We start from the raw sequence: 12,213 nt of genomic DNA, 5'->3' as shown, positions 1-12,213 counted from the left end.
CAACCCACGGGTGTGAACTCTGCTCCAATTGTGCAGCACTGCACCAAAATTAACATCTTATGCCATCCTGCTCCAATAGTATAATTTTGTATTTTTCTGCACCAAATAGCGAATTTCGCTTCAATATGCCGGGAATTTCGGAAAGGACGTTAAAATGTTTTTTCCTGTTTGCCATGAAATGATTCTTTCTGAGAAGATGATGTTTTAGTCCACTGCACTTAAATTATCGCCTTCTCGTCGGGCTTTCCATCGTGAAAACCCGATAATATCTGTGATTGTGCAACTGAAGATGGTTTGCAATAGTCTTTCAACTTTAAAGCGCAAATGTGAGTCAGTTTCCATTTTCGAACAAAAAAGAAGTTACCTCTGGAAGCAGCAGAGATTACTGTAGTCGATCGTCATTGCATCAAGTTCTGATGTTTCGTGAAAAAAATTTCATTCTGGGAGTAAAAATTGCATGTCCGCCAAATTACAAATGCTAATTTAGAAACTTTGCATAATAACGAGTGTTAAATCGCCAGTGTTGCCGAATAACGAGTGTTAAATCTCCAATATCGCCAAATAACGAGTGTTAAATCTCCAATATCGCCAAATAACGAGTGTTAAATCTCCAATATCGCCAAATAACGAGTGTTAAATCTTCAATATCGCCAAATACCGAGTGGCAGATCTCCAATATCGCCAAATAATGAGTGCTGAATCACCAAACATCGTATTGATTCTTCCGAAATTCTCTCCCATTTCGCAACAATTTCTTTCTGAGTATAAAAAATTTTTAACTTATAGAAAACTTTTAGCCCATTTGAAGTGCTGCTATTCCAGACAGCTAATAGTGCCCTCAGTAAGCAAAAAATCATCTTAAATAGACTGGTGTGAAAATTTTATGACAGCCACTCTTTCAAACAAGGTGTCAAAAGCCTGAAACATCAAAACCAAAAAACAAGCTGATGAAAAGATGTTTTATAACAAAAGACAGTGCAGTTGTTTTATTTTGGAAAGGGGTGGGGGTTAATGAAAATGTTCTTGTTCATTTCGCTGCTCCAATTTATTAATATCTGCTCCAAATCCTATATTTAACTGCTCCGAATCCTGAATTTGCTGCTCCAAATCCTGAATTTTGCTGCTCCAAAATCGACTTTGTCACTTCCTACCCCTGAACCCAATGTCTGTCAGAAATGAAAAGTTTTGATTTTGAGTAGCTAGATACAGTAAAACCTCGATAAGTCGTCACCTCAAGTTATTGAAAAATTATGACGGCTTAAGCGGAGTGACGACTTAAGAGGAGTTCCGTCAGTTTTAATGTGCAATGTTATGAAAATCGTATAAATTTAAAGTAATATGACATTTATTAAAGTATGAATCAAAATAACAATATTAATAAAATTTATAGATTGCGAAAGAAAAAATAATATTAATTTTTTATCTTTTTTTATCTCTTATTACTTAAATTATTGTGGTGAAATGTACTGTACACTTTGATTTATACTAGCAATTTTTAATTTAGACTAACAGAGCAACTGTTTGAATAAGTAGCTTTTCTTCATAACAGAACTCTCTATTGCATATTAATTTTACATATACATCAAATTTAATTTTAGTGTTTTCATTCTTCATGATACAACTAGAAGGTAATTTCGAACACTTTTGACTTGGGAGGTCTTAGCAGGGAAAAGTAAACAGAAGACCACAACTTGGGAAAGAATGTCTAATTTTTTTCAACAAAGATATTTTGTTTAAATTTCAAGCCCTAAATTAGTAGAGCATTCTATGATTATTTATTATCCGTGCCCGCGTTGCACTTCGACTTTAACTTGATTTATTTGATTCTTCGATTTACATAGGCTAATTTTTGATTTCCTTGCACTATATGTAATCTTTGACATATCAATAAATTTTGGTTTTGCCGGAGATGCCCTGGTCCCACCCATTGGGGGGGGGGGTGAAGTGCTTACGTTGCTTCTTGCGACCATCGAGAAGAAATATTTTTTTTTTTATTTCTCCTCTAAGCTTGCGACAAAGCTTGGGTATCTCGCGTTTTGTCCAGTTTCTCCAATTGAGACCAGGCAGAAATGAGATCTAGCTTGAACAGTCCCCAACGTTCCGAAAACCTTATAAGGCAAATGAACTTCCCCAGCATAACTTTCGTTACTTAAACTGTTCCGTTTGGGTATATAGGATTTTATGGTGACTTTTAAGCATATGGCAATGCTGTTAACAAGCTCTTTTTTGATGGGAGCCATAAAAATAGTCTGTTCCTCTTTCTCAAACTTTTTCATAGTGACGACTTAACCAAAATTAGCGACGAGTAAACAAGGGTTTAATAACATTGTGGTCTATGAGTGCTGGAAGGGTCTGAAGAAAAATGATGACTTACACGGAGTGACAACTTATCAGGGTGATGACTTAACAAGGTTTTACTGTATATGTAAAAAACTTTTCTATGTGCTATTTCGAAAACAAAATCTTGAGAAACCACTTTCAATTTTTTTTCAATTGCTTTTGTTTTCAGCATATATGTAAGAAATAAGCTGATTTCATTATTTTAAGAAATAAAAACAGCATAAATAATAATTTTTTTACAGCAATATTTGTTTTCATAACAGAGTGGACAAAATCGATGACCTTCAGTCATAAAACCCATAAAATAAAATATTATTACTAAATGAAAGTGAAAAATATTTATGAAATATTAAATTTCAAGTCACTGGCTATAATTTGAGATCAATTTTATTTTGAAAATTCAAGTTTGAATTTTTTATTTCAAAAATGTGGAATGTACACATTTTATTAGGAACGACCCACATACTAATATAAAAATAGCCCATGCCCTCTATCCCATGTGTTGTGAATATGTTCATAGAGGTTTTGGTTCCTATCTAAATAGGAAACTTTACAGAAGCCAGGGTCGTAACTAGGCTGGGGCAGCCGGGGCCCAAAAAAAATTCACACTTATTGTGCATAATAACCCTTTCAAGAAGGGCCCCAAGGAGAAGTCTGTCCCGCAGCCTCAAAAATGCACACTACAGCCCTTACAAAAGCTACTTTTTTCTCATATTTACTTTTATTTCTGTATTTTGCACTGCATAAATATTTATAAATATATTTGACTGTTTAAAAATAAAAATTATTCTGGTCCAGTTTTAGTTGCTTTCCCTAGTCACGATGTCCCTATAAATGTAGCCAACAAATTATATATATACAACAGATTATGCTCACTTTCATACTCGTATGGTGTACTAAGTGCAACAAAATATCACAACTGCTCATCTTGTATGAACCACAGGGAACGATCTGGAGATAATGGAGATAAACCATTATGCCACTGTCCTTGTGGTGAATCAAACTGAGCGAGGTTGGCAGATGAAGTCCATGCAATCACTTAAACAAGCAGGATTTAGAAATAACTGAGACAGGTGTACAAAATACACGAGCAGTTGAGGTTAAAGAATAGATTAACATGATCAACATTCTTCAATACCAGAAAATGGTAAAAACAATAAATTCAAGTTTTCTCACAGTGTTTAGGATATATTTCTTGTTTCAACAGGTGATAAGTTTTTCAGTTTTTACCAGTGCCTTGATTATTTTGTAAAAAAATGTGCATAAACAACTTCCAATACAAAGCGATGGTAGACTGACCACAACAAGCAAGAGTTCAGCAAGGTGGACTCTTGCGTACCATTTAGGTTTGCTTTGGGATTTTAGTGCTATGAGCATGCCTACATGTTTTTTGAAGATTTTTTGTCTTGAAGTTTGAAGCGAGAAAGAACAGATACAAACTATGGGTTGTTCAAAAACAAATTGAACATTGGCAGAAGTGTCCATGTCCACTGCATGTGCTTCTATAAAAAAGTAGTGAACAGCACAGGGCATGAAAATATGCCTGTATCTTCTGAACTGCGCTTGACTGAACTCCTTTATACTCCCAGACACATTGGCTCTACAGTCGCCCCCCCCCCCCTGTATTCGCGGGAGTTACGTTCCGGAGATGACCGCAAATACGGAAATCCGCAAATAACTGAAACCATAGGTTTTTTTTGTGTATCTCATTTAGTGAATATCATGAGAGAGAGCAGGGTGATGCAGAGGTAGAAGGGAATGTCAAAGAGGGTGCAGCGATTGTTGGCGATGTTTCCTGATAGAACATTGTAATTTATGTTTGCCGTTTTTTCTTCACATCATCAAGTATGTTGACAAGGCTTCTTCTACTAGTTTTTCTACATGTGAAAAATGTAAAATAGAGGAATCTATGTTATGAAAATAATCTATTGCTGATTATATAGAGCTTGCGAAGCCCTTCCACTATGTTACTTTTGGTGTGAACTTGTCTTCTACTTCTTTATCTTGATCTTCTTCATCTGGTACTGCTTCAGTTTCAGGACCAGTTAGCTGCATTAATTCCTCCTCTGTCAATCCAGTGTCAAAAAACTTTGAATAGCATGTATTCACTCTCAAGGTACCTCCTGACTTCCGGAATGAAACATTGTTTAAACCAATCCACATGTGTGTGGATTGGTTTGACTATGAAAAGTGTTTTCATAGTCCAAGCCTTTTTATTGTTCTTCCAAAATATTTTGAGCTTTGGCTTATCCTTCCCTTCAATGCTCATGGGTTCGCAGATTTGAAAATGATGGTGGGCTTTATCATGTACCCATACGCATTTGCGCAAAACAACATAGTAAGCCTATCTCTACTTGCCTTGAAACCAGGAGCTCGCTTTTCTCTCCTGCTTAACTTCTTTGCTGCATTTTCTTCCAAAATAGTGTACTTTCGTCAGCGTTAAAGGTGCATAACCCTTCTCTTCAATAATTTTCTACAAAGTCTTCAGAAATTTTCTAGCTGCCTCCTGATCGGCAGAGTCTTGATCGCTAATGATTTTTGCATTGCGTGATCCGAATCATTTCTTAAACCCATGAAACAACAACCTTTACTTGCATAAAATTCTGATGAAATAGACATTTCACCAGCCCTTCCCTTATGGAAGAATAAAATTTTTCGCCTTTTCTGTTATAATACTGCCTTTTGTACCCACAAAAAACAGAATTTTCTGTACGAGAAACACATGGATCCCTAGAGTGCATGGATCCCTATTGCTCCCTGCAAGGTTTTGACTGCCACGGATGCAGCTACAACTGAACAAATTTCAGATTCCTTTTTCTTGATGTATCTCACTGTAGATTCGTTGATTCCGTAATGATGGACCACAGCAGGTATTGACTAGCTTTCCCCAAGCATATATCAATATATCTAATTTTTCTTGTCACGTTTTCACTTTTATTAGTCTTTTCAAAGCATTATCAGTAGCATTAGAAGAATGAGCCATCCTAAACAAGCACAACTCAAAAAAAAAAAAAAAACACGTGAATGACGATTGCTGAGTGCTGTCAAAAGAAAATTTACAATAAAGGAGAAAAAACCACGAATATAGAAACCGCGAATACGGGGGGGTCGACTGTATTTTCATAAGACTGGTCTCTGCAGTTTTTCATGCTTTATCCATCTTGCTCTATCTTTTGCAAAATGTCTTGACTAGGGTCTACACCTGTTTTGTTACTAACTATAAAAAAAGTAAAGAAAACAATCTATACAGTTTCTGGATTGTTAAGCCATGGTTCAAGGAATTCACTTCCTGACATTTCGCCCACATCAGTGGCAAGGCATCTTCATAGGTTTAATCATGTGTTGGTCGCTGTGACAAGCAAGAAAGATATCATGCATCTAATACCGCTGAGTTCTCCCTTAATGGATGTCTGAGGTTTGATCGGGTGCAAAAAAAGTTGCATTTGCTGGTTTGATTAGATGTGTCAGGCTCCGATAGATCCTACTGGGATCCCATTGCTTTAGCAGGACAGAGAGCAAAAATGTTTCCTCTCTGGTTCTCATAATGAATATAACTCCAACAGTCTATTACTATCAGACTTCACATGTAACCAATCAGTCTGACATATCAAGTCAAATTGACCAAAACAACTCATTTGCACCTGATCAAACCCCAAGGTTTCAAATTTTATAAAAATAAGGTTTCATTGTTCCTATAATCTCAATAATCAGAAAAATAAAAATGGTATTTTATAATCCCAACATGTCTTACAAATTGTCATTAGTATCATTAATATGATTTTTTTTATGAATACCTGTACCTGTAACAGTTCTCATAATGGTTGGCCTAAAAATTTAAGCATCTCTTGGCACATTTGAACAGAAACTTGTTAGCTTGTGTTATATGGAGTTACTATAATATAAACTAAAAATATATATATATTTTTAACAATTCAGTCTAATATAAAGATACAAGAATATTTTCAAATAATTCCAATTTTTTATTACTTAATAATTGACTTTCCAGAAAGATCCATAGGAAAGAGTTTTTTTTCATATTGAAGTTATGGCATGCTGTATGAGTGATGAAGCTAAGGAGCAGAAACGTATCAACCAAGAAATTGAGAAGCAGCTCCGAAAAGACAAACGAGATGCTCGGAGAGAATTGAAACTACTTCTTTTAGGTTCATGCTTTTTTCATTGTTTGTGAAACACTATTACTCATCATATAAAAATGTAAAAAATATATAGGCCTTATGTATGTATTATTTAGTTTTACCATTATAAAAAGTTATACTCTGATGCATGGTAAATATGAATTGGAAATACACTAAACTAAACTTATTGGACCTCGTGGGTGTGTAAATAGCACTTTGGTCTAATCCAGCAAATTCTCAGACTTTGATCTTCATTGGAGACATTGTTCTGTATTTTGAAAGCAACCTCGAAATATTCTTGAAATGCAAAAAAATATCAGTCCACTATTAGACATCAACTGTATTCTTTTAAGATTGACTTGCTTACACAGGGGTTGTCATTGAACTTTGGCTCAGATTTTATTTTTCTATATACACTGGTGTAAGAAATGAAAAGAATTTACAGACTTGGTCTATTATCTCTAGAACTACTGTACCAATTTTAATGAAATTTGAAATGTACATACATTGATACAATGCAAAACAAATAACCATTCAATAATTGTAATACACACGCATGATCGTGCGTAACACTCGTTGGAGTCGGAAGGTAGGAAACAGCAGTTGCAGAATAAACAAAAAAATGGGTTAATAGGGGGCATGGTCCCCTCTTACAGATATACAGGTCTCGCAGTGTGATTTCATACTTGAAATAAGGCAGTTTATCATTTCCTGTGGCAATTGGTCCCACTCGTTCAGCAACGCTGTTTTCATTCCCTGGATGGTTCCCGGAGGGGGGTTGCGAGTTGCAATTGCTCTCCCCAGAGCGTCCCAGACATGCTCTATAGGGTTAAGGTCTGGAGATCTGGCTGGCCAATCCATCCGGCGAATATCCTCTCTCTAGAAAATCGTCTAGCGGAAGAGCTCTATGTGGCCTCGCGTTATCATCCATTAAAATGAACTCAGGGCCAACTGCACCCCTGAAAAGGCGAACATAGGGCTCCAAGACTTCATCCCTATACCTCACACCAGTCACAGTGCCTCTTTCAAAGACATGGAGAGGTGTGCGGCCATCCAACATGATGCCTGCCTAGACCATTAAACCTCCTCCGCCGTAATGGTTTATTTCGCGGACATTGGAGGGTAGGTAACGGGTCCCTGGTTCTCTCCATATGAACGTACGGTGAGAATCGGTGCTTAGGCTGAACCGGGACTCATCAGTGAAGAGAACGGTCGCCCATTGATCCATACTCCAATTTCTATGCTCTCTGCACACCATGATAAACGGATTCTCCTGTTTGTAGAAGTGAGCGGGACGCAAACAGCAGGTCTTCTTGCAAACAACCCTCTCTCATGAAGTCTTTTGGAAACAGCCACCCTTGATACACGGGTTCCTGTGGCTGCATACAAGTCACAAGAGAGCTGAGAAGCTGTAGCACTCCTGTTACGCCTCGCTATAATCGACAAATGGCGATCTTCTCTGGCCGTCGTGGCTCTTGGACGACCTTGCCCAGGCTTTCTCTCGATGGATCTGGTATCCTGGAACTGTTTCCATAAGTTACACACGACGCTGGGCATTAAATTGAACTCTCTACAAATCTGGACTTGAGATTGGCCTGCTTCTAGCTTCCCCACAATTCGCCACCTCATTCCATCATCTAAACGTTGGTGGTTACTCATTTTTACTGTTACAATTTGAAATTAACTGATTGCTGCAAAATAACACCAAGAAATTCGCTGAGGTGTGCTAGCGAACGAAATGCGTCTTAACTTACGCGCGCTTATAAAGCCTGTTTCTCTACTGGCTCCGCCTACATACACGTGTACGCTTACGTATTTCACGTACAAGATTTGCATTTTTGTCTAGAAGCAGTGGTTTTACATTCAATTCAGTTCTTTTCATGAAATTCGATAAAATATGCCAATTCTGTTAATTTATTTCACCAGTGTACAATGAAACCTGTCATTAATGAATACTCATCAAGCTATACCTGGCTAAAAAAAATTCGCGCGCACACACACACACTTTGTTGGATCACCCTTAACATAACTTAAACATACATTTGTCATGGCATTAATTTTGTGAAATCATTCAATATCTCAACCATTATTATTTACCAAAAACATGCATTAATGTTTCCCCAAATTCCTCGGTGGATCCAGAAATAGTGATCTCCTCAGACTTTTCCATGATAAGTTCCATAGGCTCTCCAATGAATTGATTAAGGGACTTTGTGGATGACAATCCAAATTTCTGAATGTGATGAACACTTCTGACTTTTAACCACTTTTTCACAGTTTGAGACAAATGTATTTTCATTTTGGCATCATTTTGGAACAATCCATCTTCAAAGCAAAAATTACCATTGGTAGCTATTAAATTAACTTATGGCACACATAGTCAAGTGATTATTATAAGCTTCCAAGTCACATTCAAGCGAACACCAGCTTATATCCATTCATTTTGAAGAACACGTATATCAGACCTTCTATCACACCAAGCCAAATTGCTACTCTTATACTTAATTAGCTATGCACAGTTGATGTCAAAAATAGGAGGCGATCACAATAGTTAGACTCAACTGTGTGTATTCAAGCATATGGAAATTTTTGAATCATAAAAGAATTTCAGGTCATTTTAGATTTCCAGGTCATTTCCATAATTATTCCAAATGACATGCTACAGTGCTGGTGCACTGTAAACTGTGAGGCATTTTGGATATAATTTATATGAAAGTAATTAGGGCAGGGATTCTCCTGATGTGTATGTCACAGCACTATTAGGCATCATAAAATCTTTTAAGATGAAGCAAAAGTGTTACGAGCTATTTCAAATTATAATCTCATTATTAAGTGTGCCTTGTGTGTGAACATAAAAAGCTTCAAAATGCCTACAATACCCCCTTAAAAAAATTTTATGTATGCAACTGTACAAAAATTTTCTTAGTTTGTGATTAAGTTCTGTGTTTATATGTTTTATTTTAAACAGAATAGCTTTTAGTTGTGTACATATTGGAGTGTGTAAAGAAAAATGTGTGAAAAATAGTTTTAATTTTGTTTTATGATTACAAATTTTTTTTTCCTGGCTAAAACAGAGGGCTTATAGTTTTTCTATTTAAACTTTTAGGAACTGGAGAATCGGGAAAGAGCACTTTCATCAAACAAATGCGTATCATTCATGGGTCTGGTTATTCTGATGAAGACAAAAGAGGCTTCACAAAGCTTGTATATCAAAATATATTTATGGCCATGCAGAGTATGATTAAAGCAATGGAGTTACTGAAAATACCTTACAAAGATACATCAAATTATGTAATGCCATTTTTTCTATAAGTTTGTAACATATAAATGAAGGTATTTTAAATTTATACTCAAAGTTTAGTGATAAATATCATTTTATATCATTTATCATTTTATTTTTTTTAAAATTCCTCTAATACAACATCCTACAAATATCTCTGGCTATCTAGCTTGAAACCAACATGCGGAATTGGTAGATTTTAAAGTCAAACCTCATTAATATGAAGCCAAAGAAACACAGAAAATATTTTGTACTAATAGAATTTTGTATTGGCAAATCAATAATTTGATAATGTTCAACATGAAAAATATTAAATTTGTATTAAGTAAGTTTGTCAGTACAAGCTTAAATTATATTTAGAACAAGAACATTTGACATTTCATTCGCAGCTGTGGCAGGTATCTTCAAAGCTGAAAGTTGCTGATGAATGCAGACAATCAGAGGAATTTCAGCTCTGAAGATGCCCACCATAGCTCAAGTGAAATGTCAGAAATAAATAGAAGAACACAGCCAAACAGCCTGGTAAGTTCTTTTTTTCAACTTACAAGACATTATTCAACTGGAAATCAAAGCTTTAGAAATTAATTCATTTTGTCATGGTAAAGGTCGCAACACATGAGTGAGCACAATTACAGGCAAATGATGTTCAATTTCAGCAACTGCAAAGGTTTGAGTTTTCACTGTAGAACGTGTCTACCAAGACTGTGTGAAATATAAAAAAAACTTAGTCAAAAGAGAGAGAGAAAACTGATGGTGAATGAGCCATCGTTTCTCAGGGTGAGCATACACTATCTTGCATAGTTTCTAACAATATAAAAAGTTCTTTGAAACAAATCACTTCAACATTTAATGCAGGTGCATCTACAAGCCTATGCACAGTCTATTGCATGAGGAAAAAGTGGGATATAGTAGCAGAGACGTTATAGCAGACATTGCTCTTCTGTGTTCACCACAAAAGCCAGAGTTATGCAGCTTTAGCTTAAAAAATGCTATCTCAAGTGGACTGTAAATGATTGGAAACTTGTCACCTGGTCAGATGAATCAAGATTCCAACTACATCATGCTAATCGTGTTGTGGGGCAGAAATCTTTTGAAGCATTGTTTGTCCTTTTTCATTCTGGGGTTTTGCTTGCAGGTGGTGTGTTTGACAGTTTGGGGAGCATTTTCTTGGGAATCTTTAGCATCTCTCATACCCTAGGAGTCCTCCGTCAATGACTCAAGGTCTATCAGCATCTTAGCTGATCATGTTTCAAATGATGCTTGTTTCCCAACAAAACTCCTCCCCTCCTTCATCACTCACATATAGCAAACAATTGATTTCAGGAGCATTCTAGTGAGTTAACAACACTCAATAGACTGTTATTGATTATTACAACACTCCTAGATTGTCTGATTTGAATTTGATCAAGCACTGATTGGATCAACTAGAATGCTCAGCATAGGCAGAGATTGACTTTAAAGTTGGGGGGGGCCATGATGATAACGATAGTCAATTCATATGCACATATACATGAGATCAGTTGACTCCGCCTTCACTGCTACTATTATGTCACCATGCTTAGATCACTTTCACAGATGGTTATATTTCTGCAATCATTAGTGTTTTCATTAATTTAATGCTAATAATTATTTTTCTCAAGCATTTAACCAGGCTAATTTAATATTTTCTGCTAATTTTCTACAGACAATTTGGTTTACTAAGACATTTGGTTTTAAAGATATTTTCATTCTATAAAATTATATTAAATTCTAAAGTTTCTAGTTAGTCTTACCAATTTTAGTAATATATGTATTGTCTTTTTACTGCAGGAAAATGCGGATCTTGTTCGCAGCGTGGATTTTGAAACTGTTACTACCTTTGAGAACAAATATGTAAATGCCATAAGGACATTATGGAATGATCCAGGAATTCAGGAGTGTTATGACCGTAGGCGAGAATATCAACTGACAGATTCTGCTAAATAGTAAGACTCAGATTGTCATCAATAATTAAACCTTTTTCATTGATGCATTGTTGGCAAAAAATAAAGATATGATGTATAGTTTAGGTTCCAGTAATCTTCAAAACTGGTATTTTTGCTCGCATTTATGAAATCCGTATTGAGTGTATAAAGATATTATACACTCTAACTAGCTGTTACCTGCGACTTTGCTCGCATGAATTTGGTAATCTGAAAGTTACTCTGGGATAACTCTCCTACCTAACATTTGAGCCCCTCGAGGAATGAATTTTCAGAAATCGCATCCTAGTGGGTATCTACATTATAAAATATAAAACTGACTAAATATCATATTTATGGCTTCAGCGATTTTGGCTCAGTGATGATTGCTTCGTATAACCTTTGCACCCCTTCTCCTCCGGGGGGTTGCATTTTGAAATAATCCTTTTTTTTTTAAATGCTCGTCTTGCAAGTCTCTACAATTCAAAAATACTGAACGAATTTCATATTTATATCT

General features: G+C 35.9%; 1 protein-coding gene across 2 annotated transcripts in view; it reads left to right on the top strand.

Annotated features, from left to right (window-relative positions):
• Positions 1-12,213, top strand: part of LOC149067554 (guanine nucleotide-binding protein G(q) subunit alpha-like) — a 94,111-nt gene that overhangs the window by 20,236 nt on the left and 61,662 nt on the right. For both annotated transcript variants that reach the window (XR_016195328.1, XM_089252458.1), the window contains exons 2-4: positions 6,347-6,503; positions 9,583-9,767; positions 11,566-11,720. Coding sequence is in view for 1 of the 2 variants with exons in the window: in XM_089252458.1 (XP_089108584.1) it covers positions 6,386-6,503; positions 9,583-9,767; positions 11,566-11,720 (458 nt within the window). In the remaining variant the exon portion in view is untranslated. The remainder of the gene's footprint in view (positions 1-6,346; positions 6,504-9,582; positions 9,768-11,565; positions 11,721-12,213) is intronic.

The sequence above is a fragment of the Pholcus phalangioides genome, unplaced genomic scaffold, assembly GCF_987345545.1.
Source record: "Pholcus phalangioides strain wild (caught in Gottingen) unplaced genomic scaffold, Ppha-v1.0 ptg000029l_1, whole genome shotgun sequence".
Classification (NCBI taxonomy): Eukaryota; Metazoa; Arthropoda; class Arachnida; order Araneae; family Pholcidae; genus Pholcus; species Pholcus phalangioides.
The sequence above is the reverse complement of the archived record's forward strand: the minus strand, read 5'-3'. Positions and strand labels throughout refer to the sequence as shown.